Source organism: Octopus sinensis, linkage group LG14 (genome assembly GCF_006345805.1).
Source record: "Octopus sinensis linkage group LG14, ASM634580v1, whole genome shotgun sequence".
In the NCBI taxonomy this organism is placed as follows: domain Eukaryota; kingdom Metazoa; phylum Mollusca; class Cephalopoda; order Octopoda; family Octopodidae; genus Octopus; species Octopus sinensis.
The window spans coordinates 18,067,850-18,091,616 of record NC_043010.1 but is presented as its reverse complement, the minus strand read 5'-3'; the positions used below and the strand labels follow the sequence as shown (position 1 = coordinate 18,091,616).

General features: G+C 39.2%; 1 protein-coding gene across 1 annotated transcript in view; it reads right to left on the bottom strand.

Annotated features, from left to right (window-relative positions):
• The window catches only part of LOC115218808 (protein ERGIC-53), a 69,162-nt gene that overhangs the window by 17,183 nt on the left and 28,212 nt on the right, over positions 1–23,767 (bottom strand). The window contains exons 2-8 of the mRNA XM_029788746.2: positions 10,923–10,979; positions 10,400–10,497; positions 9,907–10,014; positions 5,143–5,204; positions 3,075–3,174; positions 1,456–1,579; positions 983–1,038 (exon numbers count right to left, since the gene is read on the bottom strand). Of these exons, the coding sequence (XP_029644606.1) occupies positions 983–1,038; positions 1,456–1,579; positions 3,075–3,174; positions 5,143–5,204; positions 9,907–10,014; positions 10,400–10,497; positions 10,923–10,979 (605 nt within the window). The remainder of the gene's footprint in view (positions 1–982; positions 1,039–1,455; positions 1,580–3,074; positions 3,175–5,142; positions 5,205–9,906; positions 10,015–10,399; positions 10,498–10,922; positions 10,980–23,767) is intronic.

Below are 23,767 nucleotides of genomic sequence, written 5' to 3'. Positions count from 1 at the left end.
TCAGACTAATGGATTTAGGAACATTATTGGAAGGACTAATAAGGAAATATCTTCTTCACATGGCCACAACAAAATTCATTTCACCAAATTGTGCAAAGATACTTGCCACTCCCCACCCCATTACATCAATTTTATGTTGATTGTCTAAGTTATAAATATTTTGTAGTTGAGTGGTCTTCATCCTTTATTTTTCCAACATGTTCTTACTTTGTATAACATGATGCTGGTTACAATCCTCATTATCATAATATTCAATTTTCCAAGCTAGAATGGACTAAAAGGGATAAAATCTGTGCATAGGTACTAACAGTGTTGTTATTTCAATCTTGAGGCCCAGGTTTGTAAAGCCTACCCTAATTCCTATTTCCATAAGACTTCCTTCCTACCACAAATCAGAGTACATTGCTTACACACACACACATACACCAATAATTATTCACCATGTTTCCCTATTATGAATACCAGTAGGAGATAGATCAAATGTGTTGAGAGAAAAACTGGGCATAACAGGCATCAGATGTGCAAGAGAGAAGACTTTGTAAGTATAGCCAAGTGATACATATGGAAGAGGAGAGTGGCAAAAAGAAGCAATCTATGGTTATTTCTTTCTTTAGGCGCCCTGTCCAGAATGTAGGGCATAGACAGTCATGTCCTGTCATAATTCTCTGTTCTTTGTTTTCCGTAACAGTTCCACTTCCTGATGGTCAATGTCTCTCTTCTTCCAACCAGTTCATCAAGCTTGACATCCACATCATCCTTCTCCTTCCTCTGCTTCTTTTCCCTTTAATCTTTCCTGTCATCACTAAATTCTCCAGGCCCTCTCTTCTCATCACACGACCAAGAGATCTCAATTGTTTGGCCCTCGTCTCTGCTAAATCTAACAAAATGGTGCAGTCATTGTTGAAACACAATTGGTTCGTCTATGGTTTGTGACAAAATAATGTAAAAGGTTTAGATTAGAACGGAAATGTGTGTGACATACCTGGTCAGCTGGAGCATGCATGGAATGAGTCAAGAACGCCATTACATCGTGGTCATCTGAAGAAATTATTAAATAGAAGACCTTCATTAATGACAATAGTTGTCTTTGAATGGACTGACTACACAAACACACACACACACGATATTTGTATTACGTTATGCACATTAATACGGACTAAAATATGTATTCATATATATATATACACACCTAAGTAAAACATAACACATAACTGACAGACATGCACACTAAACCGAATGCACACACACACACACACACACACACACAACATTACATCTGCAAACGAGTGTTGCATACAGAACCACATGCCAAACCAGATACATTACCTCCACACAAATACACAGATTTAGACAAGAAGACACACAACGCACACAACCAGAAATATCATTTAAACACACAAAAACTAAGCACAACACATTACATAGTTAAGATAACAGAGTAGACTGTAACATCACCTGCCAATCCGCCTGTTGCAGCCGTCACCCCAAAGAATCCATTCTTAGGAAGGTGGATGCCCTCTGCACGCAGACACAGTTCGTATTCATTCTGGTTACTGGACATCCCATTGTGAATAAACACCTGTAGTTAATGAAACACAATTGACATTAGAAGAAGAGGAAATAGGGTGAAGGCGGGAGTGGGGTCCCTATCAAGTAGAGACATTAAATAACAACAGACACGTGTTGACAGCTGTGTAAATTGGATCTTTTCACTTTGACCGGCAGATTTTTAAAATAATTTTTTTGTAACTAAAAATTTTAAACTTCGTATACTGGTAGAATGTGTTACATAAAACATCTTTTTCTCTTGGCTTTCTTGAGAAAATTCTGTAGTTTGTAAGCTATTTGTGGTTTAATTTCTTGCATTTCGGCAATTTCAACCAATCAATGACGTCTATTGAGGTGAATTCAATTTCTGCCGTAGTGTGACAACAACAATTATTTGCGGATATCAGTGACAGCAAACACTTAGAACAGGAGAGTGGCCCCAGCTCCAAATTCTACTTGTTCTATGTTCAAACAAGCAAGATACAGCCTCTTATACCTACCTTGCAATGTCGTAATGAAAACAAACAATCATATAATCAAAATCTTCAAGTGATGAGACAATGCAGGATTAATTTAAAACAATGGGAATAAGTATTACATTTGACAAAATAATCTGAATGCGAAAGGGTTAAACAGAAGGAACTTCTGTTTGCTAACAGTGTATTAAATCATGTCCTGTATACATAGCACTAGAAGATAACATTATACCACAGCAATAAACCACTGACAAATACCACAAACCTATTTCTTGACAACCCACAAGGGGCCAAACACAGAGAGGACAAACAAGGACAGACAAACGGATTAAGTCGATTATATCGACCCCCAGTGCGTAACTGGTACTTAATTTATCGACCCCGAAAGGATGAAAGGCAAAGTCAACCTCGGCGGAATTTGAACTCAGAACACAACGGCAGACGAAATACGGCTACGCATTTCGCCCGGCGTGCTAACGTTTCTGCCAGCTCGCCGCCTTAGGTATATACTTGTATCAATCTCATATACAAATGACATGAAACAGTGGTTATCTGGTGTTTATACGTGCATATATTTCTTTAAGCATTATCATCATCGTTTAACGTCCGTTTTCTATTTGGTTCAGGATGCATTTTCTTGTGCGTAGGTCTTTTTAGTACAAGCAACATGTATTTGCGCATACACGTGTGTGTGTGTGTGTGTGTGTGTGTGTATGACACAATTCTTATTTAACTTGACTTTCTTGCCATCAAGGCTTACCTCCCTTGAACAATATAGTTAACAGGTATTCCTTCCCTTGACTCGCGCCGTCTGCTCTGGTAATGCAAGTCTTATTCCCCTTGACAAAGGCTAATCGGATTTTCCTGACACAAGTCCTCAGTTTTCAGACCCTTGTGCAATGTTAAGTACACACACGTGCACAAGGCCAGATGCAGAGAAACATACACACACACACACACACACGCCAAACAGACAGAAGCCCATAACCACAAACACATACATTTGTCCTCATACATACACTACTTCACTAGCATCTGTGAAATACTTACTGTGAGTGAGTTTTTATAATATTCCACTCTGGCCTTTAGCGGAAAAGGTTTGTTGCGGAAATCTCTAAGACATCCACCCAGTTGTTGGTCGTGTCCATCACTGTAGGGAGAGAGAGAAAGAGTTATTAATCAACCTACATTACTGTTATAGGTTATGATGATGATGATGATCAATACTTTGCAGAGAAAAAAAGAATTATGAAACTCATCATTTCCATCAGTCATGATAATTATTGATAATGATTGATGCCTATGCAATTATTACTAGTGAAGATAAAGAGGTGGAGAGTATGGTTGGTGTCCAGATGGGGTTGGGGAGGAGAAGATAAAGCTCCCATGCCGGTGGCATGTAAAAAGCACCAACCGATTGTGGCCGATGCCAGTACCTGCTGACTGGCTCTTGTGCCGGTGGCATGTAAAAAGCACTATCCAAACGTGATTGATGCCAGGCCCGCCTGACTAGCTCCTGTGCCGCTGGCACGTAAAAAGCACCCACTACACTCTCAGAGTGGTTGGCGTTAGGAAGGGCATACCAGATCAGATTGGAGCCTGGTGCAGCCACTGGCTTTCCAGACCTCAGTCAAATCGTCCAACCAATGACAGCATGGAAAACGGACGTTGAACAATGATGATGATGATAATTTGATCACTAATCTAGCAAGAATGTTGAAGCTGCTGAGAGAATATGTTCAGACCAAAACATGTCCAGAGATGTCACTGATATTTGCCTGCTCTTCAACCACTTTATCTTCTCCTCCCCCACCAAGACCTTCTGGACACCAACCATGCTCTCCACCACTTTATCTTCTCCTTTTCCCTCGACCCCCTCCTGCCTCATTTTCACCCTGGATATTCCCTCTCTTTACACTATCATCCCTCAACACCAAAGGCCTCCAAGCTCTTGAACACTTCCACCTCAACCTATGCACCACACCTCTATTCTCCTCCATCTAGCTAAGCTTGTGTTCATACCTAACTATTTCCCCTTCTTTTGCCATTAAGTACCTTCATTGCTACTCATCACTATAACTCTCACTAACACTATTTCTCCTATCAACCTCTCACATCCATTACTCCCTCTTCTATCACTCTCATCTCCCTGTTATCATTGTCTTTTAACCAATCACACCTTTTATGCTGATTCTATTGAGTTCCCTCATTAACGAGCATCATATCACAGTTGATTGCTCTCTTCCTTTATTCTCCTCTCTCTCTCTTCTATCATTCCGGTTCATTTTCACCAATTTCTTCTCTCTCATTCTCTGGCACCGGTGAACAAAGGAAAAGAATCAGCATAAGATGCAGAGGAGTCTTTATTCTTACTGAGGACACAAAAATGCCTGGTGTTTGTACGACGTTACAATTCTCTGGACACTTTACAAAATAGTTGGCAACAAGAAAGGTATCTTACCATGATACCTTTCCTGTTTGTCAGAGATCCACGAGTACTGAGAACAATGCAATAATTAATGAGTATTTATAATTACCAGCTCATCAAATAAACATACCAAAAATAGAATTACTTATATGTTATGGTAGACCATCTTTCCTAGTCCAAATTCCAAATTTTAGTCTGTGTTAATTGAAACATCAGAACTGATGCATATTTCTTACGTGCTGAGTTGTTCTGGTCGGCCAATCCATTTAAAGCCATGTTTATAAGCATAACAAGTTCTATATGTCACCATTGATGGTTGCAAATATGTGCTTAGGTTGACGCTTCTACAAAGATTCCTGCATTGTGAGTCCTGTTGGGCTGTGTCAGACATGCTATTCTTCACATTGTCGCTTTGATGAAGATACGACTCTGTGTTAATGGAAGACGTGTACTGAGTACCTAGTATCTCGAATACTGTTGATCATGCGCAGTGAAACAGGAAATAAAACTGTTTTTTTTTAGTTACTAATCTTCAGAAGAAAATCTTTGGAGAATTACGAATAAAATTTTCGGATAACTGAATATGAATGGATTTAGTCTGTGGTGATACCCAATCCAAGCCAGTAGAGAAAAGTGAAAGTAAAAACAATGTAAAGATCACACTCAAAAAAAGAATAAGTTGGGACTTACTTCATGTGGTCATACTCCCTCGTACCATTGTTTAGCATTACAAGAATGTAGGGATTATTTCGCTGATGAAAAAAGACAAAAAAGAGAAAGTGGAAATAAGCACACAGTAATTTAAAAGTTAAATAAAACCTGCACCCTCCTCCTACACTATAAAACAAAAGACAAAAAAAAATGGATTATTTCTAGAATCTTCAATGATTTATATTTAATGTATTCCAGAGAAAAATTTGAAAATATGGAATTGTAAGTGTTTTAAACATTTTGGGTGTAGAAAATTACTATTTTCAAATCTCACAACATGAGATATTCAGCAACAGTACTTTGGAGTAAAGGTTGTTTGCCAACATAACATGGCAGTCCTGGTTTAGGACGAATGTTGCTGAAATTTAGCCCCAAGAGACATCATCTCCAGCTGGTTATACAACACGATCTGTGTCCTTATATTTTCAAACAAGGGAATCAAAACTCTGCAAAAATCTGGTACTCACAGATATTGTTTTGAGCTGAGTGGCGGGTGATGGATTCCCTTGTTTGAAAATATAAGGACACAGATTGTGTCGTATAGCCAGCTGGAGACGATGTCTCCTGGAGCTAAATTACAGCAACATTTACCTAAACCAGGACTGCCATGTTATGTTGGCAAATAATCTTTACTCCATTTTGGGTATAATTAATTAATTGCATGGGATTTAAGGTTCAGTTTCACTGAATGCTGGTATTTTCAGACATCTATGAAAGGATCGTGTAGAGAAGTCAAATTCACCAAAAACAACTATACAAAATATATCCCATATTTCCCTAAATCACATTTCACAAAAAAAAAAAAAGAATGTGGAGAACATCAAGAAAAAATACACAGAACTACAAGAAGCCAAAATATGGAGACTCAAATCTCCAGTCTCAAGCTCTTCCGAATAAACTACCTCAAATACTTATAAATCTTTTCACTATGATCACCCAATCATTTTACAGACACAGTCTCTAGGATTACGTTATTCAATGCATCTTCCCTTTCTGAAAGACTACAGGGTGTAATTCAAAGATGATTTGAGTCCTATTTCTAGCAGGTCAAGAGACCACATAGTGATTCCCTAAACTAGATACTGTTAAGAGAAAACTTCCACTGTTACTCAGAGTTTCGCATCACTGTTTGTCAGAGATCCATGAGTATTGAGAACAATGCAATAATTTATGAGTATTTATAATTACCAGCTCATCAAATAAACATTTGAAGCTAATTGGGCAACTATTTTTTAAACTAAGAGAAATGTATATAAATACTAGTGAGTGGAATAAAGATTAGAAATATACATTGGATAGTAAAAATTGTAGGAACAGGTATAAAAACAGACAGAATAAGACAGTTCTATATTTTAGAAATGAGGAATCTTGTATATTATTTACATTTGATGGATATGTGTCTTCATCTTGTTGTTATGGCCACAAGCATATAGCATAATGGTTAAGAGCACAGGCTAACGCCAAGATTTTGAGTTCAATTCCAGGCAATGCCTTAAATAAATAATGATAATGATAATAATAATAACAATATCAACAAAAAATATCTTTAGAATGAGAACCCAGGGTTGGGTTCAAAATTCAACCCAGACACCCGATGAAGGCTGGAGAGTGAATCAGCCGAACCGTTGTGGTAACAACAAACAAGATGAGGACACATATCCATTCATTGTAAATAATGTCCAGAATAAGACAGATCTCGTCTGTGATTAAAATAGACTATAAGCAAAGTAGAAATTAATTAAAATTAAAATAAGAGCAATGGGTGTCACAGAAACAATAAGTTAATAAATAAGAAAAATGAGAGAAACAAAAACCCCCACTATGTGAAAAAAATATGGTCAGATTGGGGTTGAGGGGTATCCATTGTTGTCAGTATATGTATGTCTGTGTAGCCCTCCTGAATGAATCCTTGAGCAGGGTCCCAGTCAGTTCCCGTCTCCACAAGATACCTTCTCATCTGCTATGACCATGTAGCATGTGGTCAATCAACTCAAGCAGTCAACCCAGCCAGATCCTCAGTGAAGAGGACACAGTAAACAGGGTCCAATTTGGAAAATTGAGCAAACATGGCCAAACAATGTGAGCTGGTACTCCCGAATCACACAAGAAACAGGATCTATCCTAGTTTCTGAGTAGAGTCGTTGGCAGGATTCGTAGCAACAGCTGTGAGTCTGAAGTCCTAAAATAACCTGGATGAACTGGTGTAGTTGTAGATATATTGGACAAGGATGTTTGGTGCTGCCAATATCTGTGCAGAAGGACTCAGATCTTTAGCTCTCTGCTCCTTCCTATAATAATAATAATAATGAAATTATTGTATACAGTGCTCAGGTGCACCACAATTTGTCAAAAGTGCATATAAAGCATAATGCAGTAATGTACAAATGTCTGGGAAGCGAACAGTGTATGAGTCAGATACATGTTTGCGTGTGTATGGAGGAGAGAAAATCAGGTGTAGTGTTGGCGAATCTCAGGAAGCATGGAAGTTTTGATGGATGCAGTGCTCCGACAACTAACAACTGATGCCGGCAGTTTGTTCCATGCTTCAGCAACTCTTAGCATGAAAAAAATGTTTCCGAAAGTCATGGGAGCTGTGCTATTTTCTAACTTTGTAAACATGTCCATGGGTATCAGACAGGTGGAGTTTGAAACGGTGCTCAGAGTTATTGTTTGTAAGATGATTCAGCTCTATAGTCATGAGACTTGGACACTGTCCAGAGCCTTTAGCAGTGAACTCCTTTAATATCAGGACACTTTGCAGAAAGAATAGGAGAGACAGAAAATACAACTAGAGGGAGGGACAGGAGAAAGGTCAATAGATTCCAGCATCTTCTCTGGTACCATTTTTATGGATAGGGCATAATATTCTTTTCCATTGATTCTTATCCTTTGTAATATTTATCATAGTTATAAACTATGAGTATCTGTCATATTACCTCTGTAAAGTGGTTAACATTAGGAAGAGAACCCAGCTCCAGGAACCACACCAAAGCAGGCATTGGAGAATGGTGAAGTCCTCTAGCTAGTTGGATCTTGTTGACCTCTACAACCCATGACCCTTAGTAGACATTAATAGATGATGATGGTGATTACAAACACACTCACTCACTATCATTTATCTGGCAAGCAGCCAGATACCCGAAAACCAAGCATTTAGGCAAGTACAAAAGCCAAGCAAACTTCAATTCCCCTATAAACTGGGACAGACAGACTGGCTGTCAGTGCTAAATGTTACCTTGCTGAAGAATGTACAGCAGCCCCTAGAAGTTAGTGATTACTGAATTCAAAATAACATTTGATGGAATAAGGGGTTTGAGAGAGTTTGGGGAAGGAAGATGTGGGAGTTTTAAGAGTGATTGAAGAGTCAGCGATCCAGAAAAGTGCTAAAGGAATCTTTTAACAAGAGGGAAAAGGAGAGAGAAACTTATAGGGGAAAAATAGGAGGTTTATTATGCAGAGCCACCAGCTGAAGGCCAACAGTTTGACAGAAAGTGATAGGCGGTGGGGAGCTGGCAGAAACGTTAGCATGCTGGGCGAAATGCTTTGCGGTATATCGTCTGCCGCTGCGTTCTAAGTTCAAATTCTGCCGAGGTCGACTTTGCCTTTCATCCTTTCGGGGTCGATAAATTAAGTACTAGTTACACACTGGAGTCAATGTAACCGTCTTAATTCATTTGTCTGTCCTTGTTTGTCCCTTCTATGTTTGGCCCCCTGTGGGCAATAAAGAAATAAGAAAGTGACATGATGGTGGACTAGTGTTGTAGTTAGGATTGTAGAAAATAAGAGACAAGCAGGAGCAACATGAAAGCAAAAGTAAACTGAAGGACTGATGATGTTGATGATGATGATGATGGTGATGATGATGGTGGTGGTGATGATGGTGGTGGTGGTGATGATGATGGTGGTGGTGGTGGTGATGATGATGGTGGTGGTGATGATGATGATCATGGTGGTGGTGGTGGTGATGGTGATGATGATTGTGTGTGTATGTGCTACAGTGGTTGGGCATCCAGACACCAGAAATCATGATGAAAAAGAAATGTGTTTTCTGCATAAGCCTTTGGATCAACCACAGCCTTATGAGACAGAAACAGTTGTGTGAGTGTCATCAGGCAAACTGTTTTCCTTCTTGACTGGTAGAGTCATCACCTGGCATTGTAAGACTCAAGACGAGTCACTTTGCAACAAGGATTTGAGCTAGGTCACCAGTATGATGGTAACTTGCTTCCTTTCACAGTCTTGGAGGCCCCGGAAAAGGTCATGGCACCACTTTATTCCTCTGATCAAATCAAATAATAATAATAATAATAATAATAATTTGGGGTTTGAACAATTCACCTCTGGAAATAAGGGTGTTTTGTTCAACATCCTTAATCAATCCTTATTCAGGGACCTTTTGAGCGGAATGGGTTATTCGACCAGACGAAAATTCCTAACTGGGCTCCACCTGCAAGGTTATGTGCTGTTTATCTTGATATGAGATCACCATGTCGCGCACATATGGTTGTGATGCATGTGCCTTGTGTACCCTTATCAGACGGGTAGTCATGATGGGTATACTGGACTTTGTATATTTTACCCCAGTGTCACTTTGATGGCATGTACTGCTCTCTCACTCAATAATAATAATAATAATAATAATAATAATAGTTTTGTAGAATAATGAAGTTAGAGGGAATTTCTAGTAAAAAGACTGTCTCTAATTCCAAAAGAAAACAATCTAACATGAACTGTAAAACTTACCTGCCCATCATTGTCAAATGAGTCAAAGAAAAGTCCCATTCCATTCCATTTGTCCATATTACCAAAAACAGGACCTTCAACTGCTTTATCCAGTGTGTACCAGATGGCCTGACAGTCAGAAGACAAAATGATATTAGTCGTGTGCATGTGTGCATGTATGTGTATGTGTGTGCATGTATGTGTATGTGTGTGCATGTATGTGTGTGTGTGTGTGTATGTGATAGTGCTGGCTGCAATACATAATTAAGCAGATAAGAAATCTCTTCACAAGTAGGTAATACAGAATATGATGATCTGATAGGAAACACAACCAAATATAATTGATGGATTTGAACTGACACCTTGAGCAAGAAAGCAACATCTTAATAACTGTAATATGAGGTAGAAATAATGATGTAAAAGAGAAAATGAAAAGAGAGAGAGAGAGAGAATGACAGAGATGTGTAAATAGAGAGAAGAACATAGAAAGGGAGAACAATAGAAAAGGATTTACCAAGCCATCAGCTCCAACCCTTCCTCGGCCTGTGACCCGGAAGGTCACTTCAATGACCCAATTGTCATGTGGGACAGGATTTTTGGTCCACACCCAACCTGCAACAAACATTGTACAACATGTTATATGTCACTACAGCCTCATCAGTGTGTGCATATTCATGCAAGTGGTGGGTGCACATGAGAATGTGTGTGTGTGTGTGTGTGTGCACATAAATTTATAGATGTAACTGCTATTTTGTAGGTGCTGCAGAGAGTATGCGTGTGGTGTGTGTATGTGTGTGTGTTACATTGTGTCAATGTGTGCTTGTGTAGATACCTAACAGTTTACATGTAGTATGTATGCGTGTGTGTGCTCCATTGTCATGTGTAACTTTATGAATGTGTATATGTATGTGCCAGAGCACTGCCTGATATATATGTGTAGGTGTCACACAGTGTACAAGTCAGTGTGAATGAATGTGTGTGTGTGTGTGTGTGTGTGTGTGCAGTGAGGAATGGAAACAAACAAGATCAGTTCGAACCTTTTTTACTTTTCAAAGATGTCGTCACTCGAATATTTTCATCACCTGCGATGGCATCTGGAAAATAAGAGGAGATTGTGGTTGATGATGACAACGTTGGTGATGACAATCAATCAATCGTTCTATCCCTAAAGTTATCTGTACATGCACATATTCATTATATATTTCTTTACTACCCACAAGGGGCTAAACATAGAGGGGACAAACAAGGACAGACAAAGGGATTAAGTCGATTACATCGACCCCAGTGTGAAACTGGTACATAATTTATCGACCCCGAAAGGATGAAAGGCAAAGTCGACCTCGGCAGAATTTGAACTCAGAACGTAATGACAGACGAAATACCGCTAAGCATTTCGCCCGGCGTGCTAACGTTTCTGCCAGCTCGGCACCCTTGCACATATTTATTATATAACCATCATCATCATTTAACATCCATATCTCATACTGGCAGGGGTTGGATGAGTTGACACAATCTGACAAACCTCTAATGTCTACAGCCAGATGCTCTCCTTAAAGCCAATCATTTTGCAGAGCATATTGCGTGCTTTTCTCACGACATCACAACTAATGGAGTCACCAAGTGATTCACAAGACAAAACCCCTTGACAGAGTGAGAGTGCAATATTATGGGAGGTAGCTTTGTGCCATGTAAAGAGAGGTTAAATTAGGGAAAAGAGAATGGCACCTCAGCAAAGAAGGGAGAAAGGATAACAGAATTTGAATATCAGGGTATATCCTCATGGTACCAGAGGGTGGATAGAGGGAGAATAAGGGTAGAGAATCGAGGATGGCTAATTGGATAGATATGTTTGCAAGGGTGTGAAAGGAGTGACAGATAGGAGAGATGAGGACAGATATGAGAGCATTGAAGGGTGAACATAGAAGTGTGGGCAATGGCAAGTCTCAGTTTGGGGGAATGTAAGGAAAATAGGAGTGGGGCAGAGACATGCTGGAGTACAACCTTGAAGAATTTTAGTCAAAATGGTCGACCCCTGTACTTTATTTTTAGAGTCTGGTAATTATTGTATTGTTCTCTTTTGCTGAACCACTAAGTTATGGGGATGTAAACACACCAACACCAGCTGTCAAACAGTGGTGGGGGACAAACACACGCACACACACAATGAATTTCTTTCAGTTTCTATCAACAAAAATTAACCAACAAGGCTTTAATTAGTTCAAAACTGTAGCAGAAGACACTTGCCCAAGTTTCCACACAGTAAGACTGAACCCAGAACCATGAGGTTGGGAAGCAAATAACTTACCACGCAGCCATGCCTGCACCTATAGATGTTAACGATATGCTTTTAGAGGGGGCAACAAGGAAGACATGGGACAAAATTGTGAAGTCAGGTTGACAAGCCTGGCAGAGGAGATTCCTCCCACTTGTGTGGAAGATCCTGTCATAGGTGATGGGCATGACTTTCCCTCCGGATTAAAAGAAAAAAAACTAACATACATAAGCAGAAAGAAAGTGAACAGAAGGGATGATGGATAGATAGATGGGGTGTAGACAGGTAACTGTGTAGACAGCAGGATAAATAAGCATGGAGACAGGTATATAGGTAGGTGGATAGGCAGGTAGACATATATCTTATCCCCCTTCCCTAGTGCCACCTTTTGATTTCTCTCTTTGCCCCTACTTTTTACCTACAAGTATGAACCTTAGAAATTTAAACAGAACATCCGACTCAACCCTCCTCATCAATCTGGAATGACCAGCAAATGGCTTGATTAGTTATTAGACCCCTTTTCCCATGGCAATTATTTTATAAACGCGTGGACACACACACGCACACAGGTATCTCTGAACATTAAGGGATGTGAGGAGAGTGATTCAGAAATAAAAACTGACTCAGATCATGACAACCTGTCCAACCCACACCAACTTTGAAAGTGGGTATGAATTCATGACACGTGGAGGGAGGGGGAGGGGAGGAGAGAGAGCGACAGAGAGAGGAGAGGAGAGAGTAGAAGACCTCACCACATACAGCCATCTCTCTCTCTCTTTCTATTTCTTAATGTGATACTCCCTTTCAAGACTGCTTGGTTGTTTGTCTAGCAGAATGTGTGAGCACATGCGTGTGTGTGTGTGTGTGTGTGTGTGTGTGTGTGTGTGTGTGTGTGTGTTTAACTATCCATCCATCCACCTTACTATATAAATATATCTTTTTGTCTTTCTTTTATTCTTTTACTTGTTTCAGTCTTCAGACTGTGGTCATGCTGGAGCACTGCCTTCAAGAATTTCTAGTCACATGAATCAACCCCAGCACTTATTTTCTCATTCAAGCCTGGAACTTATTCTATCAGTCACTTTTGGCAAACTGCTAAGTTACAGGGACATAAACCCAGACACACAAATGGCAGGCTTCTTTCAGTTTCCGTCTACCAAATCCATTCACATGGCTTTGGTCAGTCTGAGGCTATAGTAGAAGACACTCGCCCAAGGTGCCATGCAGTGAGACTGAACAAGGAAGCTTGTGGTTGGGAAGCAAGCTTCTTATCACACAGCCATGCATGCAGTTATGTACGTGTGTGTTTGTGTGTGTATTACTGGCAAGTCTCTTTTATATTTCTCAGTCTTAATCCCACATAACAAATTCGATGTGCACACACACACACACACAGCCATTTATGAGGGGGGGGGGGCTGGTGTGCCGCCCATGCCTTGTTCAAAACAGTAAAGATATAGCTAAAAGAATCCAAATTATTAGATGTTGTGCACATCCAATTCCTGTGTCCCTACCTCTTTATATTCCTACCTGGCTATCTTACCTAGCTACCTATGTCCCTGTGTCTAGGCGAATGTGTTTACATTAGTCTGTCACTTCAAATGGGCACCAGCAGGGTAAACCAACAACTGACTGACTGACCTTGCTGTAGTAACAGCAACAAACACCATATTAGAAGAATGCAGTATGTCCTTGGGGAAGACAAAGGCGGGGGGGGGGGAGAGCTGAAGAGTTAGATCAGGGAGCTATAAATAACGAGGATCTGGCAAAGTGACAGCTTCCTCTTTATAAAAGCTGTCAGGTTTTAGAAGTCAAACTCAGCTGATACTTATTTAAAAGGTTTATTATAAAGATGATTTATAATAAGGTTTACAATAAAGATGATTTTTTTCTCTCAACTATTCACTGATTTACTTGTAACTGTTTATTCACATCATAAACTTGAAGTCTATTGATTAATACGATTACACCCACAGAGAAATATGTGATGGTTATTGTTGGTGGTTAGACCCCCAGGTCGACACTAATACAGTGAACTTATGATCAAAACTTTAATAGCCAAAATCCAACCCATCTTTATGCAAATAGTAGACAGAAAACTCCAGGATCCAGTATTTTATTTTAAACAAGGTATGAGGTGAGAGATTCTGCTTTCATTTTTGTAAGCAAAAAATTCATCTGAAAGAAAGGAAGTAACAGCCATGAAAAATGGGAACATTGAGAACACCAATAGAGAAAAGCTGAAAGCAGTGTCAGCCATGGGAAAATGCTAAGATTTTACACATGTATGTGCACCCACCCACACACATACAAACACCCACCCCCTCAAACACATTATTTCCAACAACCAAATTTTACTTACAATGATTTTGTTGACCGAAGGTTACAGGTCAACAAAACGGTTTCTTTTGAAAAAAACTTCCAGCTCAACATGGACAGAATTTTTCAGGCTAATGAAGGCCCAAAATATTTTCAAAAGTTTCTGCTTCTATCCTGAATATTTACTATTTTCTGAATTACTAATACACCAATTTATAGGCTGCTATATATTGTTTTCACTTCTCAACCTATGATCACTTGATTCATGGACAATATACCAAAAGCCCTTGACTAGATTTGTGATACATAAATATATAAAATCTGAGCACTTTGCACAGTTATAAATGAAACGGATCTAACAGCATGGATCAATACAACCTGAACTGCTGAATATGGGAAATCCTGACAATCATCAAATGAGCTTAAAACAGCAGAAAATTACTAAAGAAGATAATGAACTACATTAAACAGATGAGAAGAAAGGCTTGCTTTCATGATTTTCTACAACAGGTTTACTGCTACTGACCATCATGACATAAGATCAAAAAACCTTCCAATATGAAAGAAAGACCTTAGAGACTGCATGATGCCTGTGTATGGATAACTATGCAACATGGCAGTGAAACACATGGGCTGCGATTGCAGGGGACATGCAATGGCTTGAAAGAAATGAAGGTGGAACAATCCACTGGATGTACAATGTCAGTGTGCATGTATGACAAAGTAAGAGAAAAATTGGTTGTAAAAGGCATTAGATGTAGTGTCCAAAAGAGACCAGTGCATTGTTGTGGTCATGTGACACATATGGATGAGGACAGCTGTTTAAAGCAGTCAGGTGAGATGAGGTGTTGGGGGGGGGGCGTGCACCATTGTAGTACGTTGCTTCACCATTTGTTAGTATATTCTCAGGTCTTCCTGGATGACCTGTCAAGCAGAGTCCCAGTCAGTCCCCACCTGCACAAGATACCTCCTCATCTGGCTGACCAACACGAGCTGTCAACCCAGCTGGATCCTCAATGGGGAAAACACAGTAAGTAGGGATTCAGAAAACCAAGCCACATGGCCAGACAGTCTGAGCTGGCACTCCCAAAACAAGATATGCATGAGCTGATGCAGTTGTGGACTCATTGGACAAGGGGTTTGGCACTGCCAGAATAAATCAGCCCCAATCTCTAATTGTGGAAGAGGCAGGCCCAGGAAGGTGTGAGAAAGGCTGTTTAGATGTTGAGCCCCACAGAGAAGATAACAAGGGAACAAGACTTCTGGTGATTTTCTGTGCTTCAGAAGACACAGCAAGCTAAGTAAAATGATGGCCATCCCTACATATAAACAACGTCCTTTATGGCCATGCACCCTCTCTCACACACACACATAATCTGTCCTCTTTCAAAACTACCCATAACCCATGACCACCATCTGCTGCAGGTCCCCTCCACTCTGCCTCACATACCTACCCACACACTCTCCATGCCTTCACATATCTACCCTACCCCACCTCCTACCCACTCCAATTTCTTTTGCCATCACTTACTACAGTCACCTCTTCCTCATCTCTAAACACCTCCCCTCTCACTCTCATGGAACATTCACCTCTATCCCCTCTGTACTACTTATACTCACCCCCACCCACTGTTCCATAAGGGTAGGTCCCAATGTGTCCCCAACACCATCTATTTCTCTCTCTCATCCCCGCTTACTTTCTCTCCCCTTCTTCTTTATTTTCCTCTTGGGGTAGCCAAGTATCTCCTCTACAGTAAACCACCTAGCTCTGTCTCTCTATTACACTCTAACCTCTCATGTGGCACACACCACTTCCTTTGGTTCCATTCCATCTCCCAGCTGAGAGGCCTTCATCTTGCAAGTGACTTGGCAACCCTGCTGGTGCTATGCAGAAAGCACCAGTGTTGATGCCACTATGTGAAGTGGTTGCCATTAGGAAGGGTATCTAGCCATAGGAACCATGCAAAAGCAGACAATGAAACCCCTGGAACAGCTCCCCGGCTTGCCAGCGCTTGTCAAACAGTCCAACCCGTGCAAGCATAGACTTTGAATGACGAATGATGATGATATCACTTTTTTCTCCTTACAGGTACTTGTCATTGGATTGTGTAACAGCACATCAACCCTAATACATGGCTGGTACTTTATTTACTGAACCCTGAAGACAGTAAGCGAAAATCAAAGGATTAATAAATATTTTAATAAAATTAACCCTTTTGATACCAACCTGGCTGAAACCAGCTCTGACTCTGTAGGTCTTGTTTTCAAATGATCTGAATTAAAATCTTCCACCAAAAACCTTAGTCACAATTCATGTTCCTAACACTAGCTTAATGATAACTAAGTTATTTTACTGAATTCTTTGTTATATTTAAAGTAATTGAAAGAAACACAGAGCATCTCAAAATACAGTAACGAAAGGGTTAACCAATAATTGAATTAAAGACACTTATTCTCTGGAGTAGTTTATAAACCCCTGTTCAAGTGCATCCTCATTAACCCTGGTCCCTTTTTGCTATAACATCCCCACCACTCAATCCTTTCATCTCTCTACAAATCCCTATTCACCTGCATTTTCCTAACCAACCTACTGCATTGCATCCATTTTATTGTGGGAGAATTACTTGAACAGCTAAAATTAGCAGCTAAATCACCCTCCAATGATACTTGCCCTATATTCTTTAAGAAAGAAGAAAAGATTGGACAACATAATCTCTGATTTACAAAGAGAAGGGGTGGTCATAGCTGGAAACCCTTTTCACTAGAGATCTGCCAGGTCAGAGCAGAACTGAATCAAAACAACATTTTATTGATTCGCATAATTATACACAAATGGTGACAAACACACACAGAAATACATGATGTGCACATCAGTAATTAACATAGAAAGTAACACAGAGAAACAATTGCACATGATCATAACGATGATTATGATGATGATGATATGTGATCTTGCAGGGTTATTAGCTCTTTGGTACTTAAACTTGCCACATCCAACCCAAATACTGTTTTGTGTTCAAACCAATAAGATCCGGCCTCTCACACCTCATTCTAAAAATAGTCACGTCACTGAAATCTCAAAGCTACAAAATAATTCATGATTATTCCGTTGTGCCTGGGGAGAGTCATTTTCTTTTTGTACCTTATAATATAACACACTCACCGGTAAAATTTCCACTTTTTTCTTATTTTTATTGTCCTAAAATTTTTGTTGCGTCTTGCAACCTTTTCCATAGTTTTGACTATGATTAATTTTAAAATAACATGAAAAAATAAGCACTGCATTTGACGAGAGCAATCTGAATGCCAAAGGGTTAATGTCGGTAACTGTTGTAGTGTTTGAGCAATCCACAGACATTTGGGTTGCTAATGTAAATTCTCAGGCAGACTCAATGTGACATGGTGGCTTGGGTGGCTGATGACTTTGCTCAAAGAGCTCATGATTGAAAAAGCAAACTTCTGAACCATTTCGCCATGCTTCTGCCCATGATCACCACCACATAAAAAGTAACATTCACACACAACACTTGACACACAACAGACAATAATTCGCACACACACATTCACAAAGAAAGAAAGAAATAATATATTCCACGCACTTAACATAAACAATGGAAAATAACAAAAAGCTTAGATATCATATATATATATATATATATATATATATATATGTGTGTGTGTGTGTGTGTGTGTGTGTGGTGTGTGTGTGTGTGTGTGTATGAATCATTTTTAATGCTGAAATTTGAAGGAGGTAATAGCTGTTGGATGGTTGCCTTTAATTTTATTTCATCAAAGGTTGGTGGTGGAGTCAAACCAATAATCTATATGGTGTTAGTTTATAGCTTTATCTTCAAGTTCCACCATTGAAAATGGCTATTTCATATCTATCAATTTTCTAAATTATCACACATACATACACACACACACACACATGCATATACATACACACATACCTATATATATGGATAAGATCATTAATCTAAAATAAAATAACGAACTTATCAAGTGGTCAGCATGAGAAAAATAACCTTCAAAGGTAATAATTATTAAATTTATAAATTAGGGTATCTACGAGATACCACCATGCTGAAAATAGCAGCCATGAACTGACTCTAAAATCACAAGTTTTCATATAGCAACATGGAGAAAAAACAGAGACAAGATGAAACTAGTAAAGTAATTTTTTACTAATTTCATCTTGTCTCTTTGTCTTTTCTCCATGTTGCTATATGAAAACATAAGGTGGTTTTAGAGTCAGTCCATGGCTGCTATTTTCAGCATGGTGGTATCTCGTAGATATCCTAATTTATAAATATATATACATATATATATTCTTTTATTTGTTTCAGTCATTTGACTGTGGCCATGCTAAAGCACCGCCTTTAGTCAAACAGATCAACCCCAGGGCTTATTCTTTGTAAGCCTAGTACGTATTCTATTGATCTCTTTTGCCAAATTGCTAAGTTACAGGGGAAATAAAAACAACTGTGGGGGTACAAACACAGACACACACAAACACACGTTTCATATTTATGGTCGTACCGTTGGCGATTTTTTTCCCTCTGTCTTCCCTTCTCCTATGTTTCCGACGAAGAGCTCCGCTCGAAACGTTAAACCCTCCTTCTTTCCTGAGCGTCAAATATATTTGTTCTACATCCTCGCGTTGTTGTGTTTTTTTGTGCTTTCTTGTTTGGATTAACTATATATATATATATATATATATATACATACATGCATACACACAAACACACACATTATGTAGACAGGCATAGCAGCGCGATTAAGAATCTCACTTTGGTTTCAGGTCCAGTGTCTTCTACAAGTCATGGGCTCACGGATGCCTTGTGAGGGAATATGGTAAAAAGGAAACTGTGGAAGCCCATAGCACAGAATGTGTGTGTGTGTGTGTGTGTGTCTCTGTGTCTTTTCCCCACCCCTTCATTGAATGACAACCGATGTTGCTTTGTTTACACCTCCATAAAAAAAGACTGACAGAGTAAGTACCAGATTTAAAGATAAATACTGAGGCCAATTTCTTTTGACTGAAACCCCAACATGGCTTATATATATATATATATATTCAAAATGTGATCGCGTGTGTACCGTTGATGATTTTTTTTCTGTCTTCCCTTCCTTGGATCTTTCCTTTCCTGAGCGTCCAATAACACTTTTCTTGTTCCATGTCCTCGTGTTGTTGTGTTTTCTCTTTGTGTTTTCATGTTTGGATTAACTATATATATATATATCCAGGATGCGATGGGTAAAATTGTCACCATTTTATATTTTTAATTTCGTGCATGTACATTGTTTTTGATTTTGTCAACTACACAGTATAGAAGGGGCAGTTGGGCATTGTCTGTGAGAAAAACAGCCCCATGACGCAATTCACTCTGCCAGGAATTTGAAAATGACACACTGTACTGCTTTGCATTTGTGCCAGAAGCTTGAATGTGAACATTTCAGAGTGTTTGGGTGTCAATCTGAGAGTGATAAAAATCAAACATCCAGGTGTTTTGGAGTGATCGCTAGTGATAGTGATGTTGTGCTTCCATTCATCTTCCCACACAGCCTCAAACTCAACACGGAGGTCTATATCAAGTGCCCAGAGGAGGTAGTGCTTTCTTGTGTCAAGAGAGTGGCTGCTGGAAGATCCAAAGTCTGGCAACAGAACTCTGCACCAATCATGAACCAGTCATGACTGTCAGACAGTTTCTACGACCATATGACCCCAAACATCTGGCCACCAAACTCCCCAGACTGCAACCCCCTTGATTATTGTATGTGGGGCGAAGTTGAGCGAGAAACCAAAAAAACTTCTTGTTACAACAAAGATGAGCTGAAAGACAAGAATTATGGTAATATTCACCAACTGAAACAAGGAGACCACCCAGAAGAGTTGCAGGAGATTCTAAAGTCGTCTGGAGGGTGTGGTTGAAGCCAATGGTGATTTTATTGAATAAATTTACTCTTTAGTATTTCAAGATATTTTTATGTAATTTTGGTAAATATATCTGTTAAAATGAGCTGTCAGTGTTATTTTTGCGTAATTAGATGACAGTTTATTCACTGCACCCTGTATATATATATATATATATATATATATATCCTTCGAAATGTTTAGTAGATGAAACCTTAGCGACTGAAGAAGGGGATTTTTCGTTGTGCTTATTGTCCTGTATCTCTCTTTTTTTTGCTTGTCTTGTTCCTTGGTTTGTGTCTATGTGTTTCGTCTCTCTATGTGTTCGACGTCTTTTTGGTGTCCTGTACACATATATGCGTGTATATGTACATGTAGAGGTAGGTACGTACATATATGTTTATATATATGCATATGTTCTATTTTATTAACATATATATATACATATATATTTTATATGCACAGGCATGGTTGTCTGCTAAAAAGTTTGTTTCTCAACCACATGGTTCTGGGTTCAGTCCCACTGCATGGCACCTTAGGCAAGTGTCTTCTACTGTAGACTTGGGCCTAACAAAGCCACCACGTGAGTGGATGTGATAGACAGAAACTGAAAGAAGCTCATCATGTTTGTCCCTCACTATTGCTTCACAACCATTGTTGGTGTGTTCACATTCCCGCAACTTAGCAGTTCAGCATAGGAAACTGATAGAATAAATACCAGACTTGAAAAAAAAAAGAGGTAATGGAGTTGATTTATTCAGCTAAAATTTCTGAATAATAGCATGTGGCCATGCTATAAATGATGTGGAGAGGGGGGAGGGAGGGAGAGAGAGAGAGAGAGAGAGAGAAGGAGATTGATGGAGGTGTGTGTGTGTGAATCAGTGAAGGCCATATTCTGAAAGAAATGAAGTTGAAGATCACAGCTATGGAGTTGTTGAACCAGTGACAGCCATACAGTGAAGAACACGTCAGCACAGGCAGCAGGCTTACTGGTGGTGGTGGTGTGGTGCTGATAGTTGAAATGGTGTTGGTGGAGATGGTGGCACAGGTGGTGGTAATTGTAATGTTGGTGGTAATAATCAGAGTAGTGGTGGTGGTAGGGGAAAATAGTGGTAAGAACAAGGACAGAAAGGGAATTATGGTAGGAATGAGTGAGAGAGAGAGAGAGAGAGAGAGAGTGTAGCCCAGAGAGCTAACGTAGGAGCAGGGAGAGGGAGAGCGAGGGGAAAGGTATGTGATAGTGAGAGAGGCAAGTGATAGGGGTTATTGGTGCCTGGCCAGAAAGGGAGATATGAATGAGGGAGAAGAAGCCAGCAAGATGAGGGGAAGGAAGGGGATGCCTGGAGAGAAAAAAACAGGCAGAAGAGGAAAAGAATAGCCAGGAGGAAAAAAAAAAAAAGCTGAGAAGAGAGGGGGTTGGGGGTACTCATAATACAATAACTAGAAGAGAATCCAGACTTGAAGAATTTGCTGGAAAAGACTCCCTTCAAAGCCTTAGTAGCATGGAAAGATTCAATGAATGAATATCCATCGCATGTCCTTCCAGGCCATGGAAACTGTAGGCAAACAGCTACAGGCAAATAATGACATGCATTAGAATAGAACCAAGCAAAAGTTTATTGAGCAAGGTACCTTTTGAATTTGAAAAGTCACCTGATGAGACACATCTGCATTGAAGGACGAGCCACAACCAGTTGTACAGCATTTCATTCATGAGGAACCGATGCAACATGGGCTGAAACAATCTTTGTCATTAATAAAGAAACTTGTGAATTCCATTTTCTATTTCTCTAATTTGTCACATGTGCATGTGTGTGTGTGTGTGTGTGTATCAGGTATGTGCTCTCAGTAATTACTCAGGGAAAGTAGTTGGTGACCTTTATATAGTAAAACACACAGAAAATAAGCGAAACACAGGCGCGTGACCAAGTTGAAGGCAGATTTACTTCTGCCTTGATAGCACATACAGAAAAAGGTGTTGTAGGAGTGTACGCAGCACATATACTACAGCAGTTCTATGTGCATCATAAATACTGAGATTGAAAAGTAGGGGCGAATTAGGCCTACTTAATCTACAAAACAATAAAAATATTTTGCATTTTATGCATAGTATTCAGACTAACCTGCATAATTTTATTGAATTAGGTGCATATTTTGCCATAAAAGGAAAATATTGCTATTAATCTATTTTATTCAAAGTAGGCACTGATATATATATAACCATTTTCGATGCTGGCATGGGTTGGATGGTTTGACAGGAGTAGGCCAGCCCAGAGAGCAGGCCATATTCCAAACGGTCTGTTTTGGCAGGGTTTCTACAGCTGGATGCCCATCCTAATGCCAACCACTTTACAGAGTGTGTTGGGTGCCTTTCATGTATGCGTGCATTTATGCAGCACTGGCAAAGGACAAACCCGTATATATGGATGATGATTTTACTTGGCTTAAACAGGAATTTGGAAAGTTTCTTTGGTAATATTTATTCATCATTCTACATGTTTCATTTGCTTATAAGAATTACAAAGTTGTACATGTTGGTTAAACATGTCAGATATTAGAAATTCTTCAGACAGAGAATAAAATAATGCAAAATTTACATTTGGCTGAAGCATTTTTGCGTAGTTAGTTATTAATCAGGTGTAATATAGGGAGTTGTGAAAGAGAATAAAAAAAGACAGCTGTATAGAAAGGAGGGAGACAGAGATTGAAGCAGTAGGCATGTATACGCATACGCACATATATCAATGTACATACATACACCTCATACACACACAAACATACCCATACACATATACATGCACACAGATGTGTATGTATGTATATATATATATATATAAATACATATAAAACACCATGAAAATTTTAGGAAAATAAAAATAAGAAATAAGTGGAAATTTTACCGGTGAGTGTGTTACATTATAAAGCACAAAAAGAAAATGACTCCCCCTCCAGACACAACAGAATGTTGCATATATGTATGTATGTATGTATATTATATATATATACACATACACAATATATATATATACACACATATATACATATATATACACACACACAAACATACATATATATACACACACACAAACATACATATATACACCACACAAAACATACATATATATACACACACCCACATGCAATATACATGTATATATATACACAACACACACAATTAACATATATACACACACACACACACAACATAATAATACACACACACACATACAATATATACACCACACACACACATACATATATATACAACACACACACACACATATATATACACACAACACATAAACATATAGATACACACACACACATACACATATATATACACACACACACACACAGACCATATATACACACAC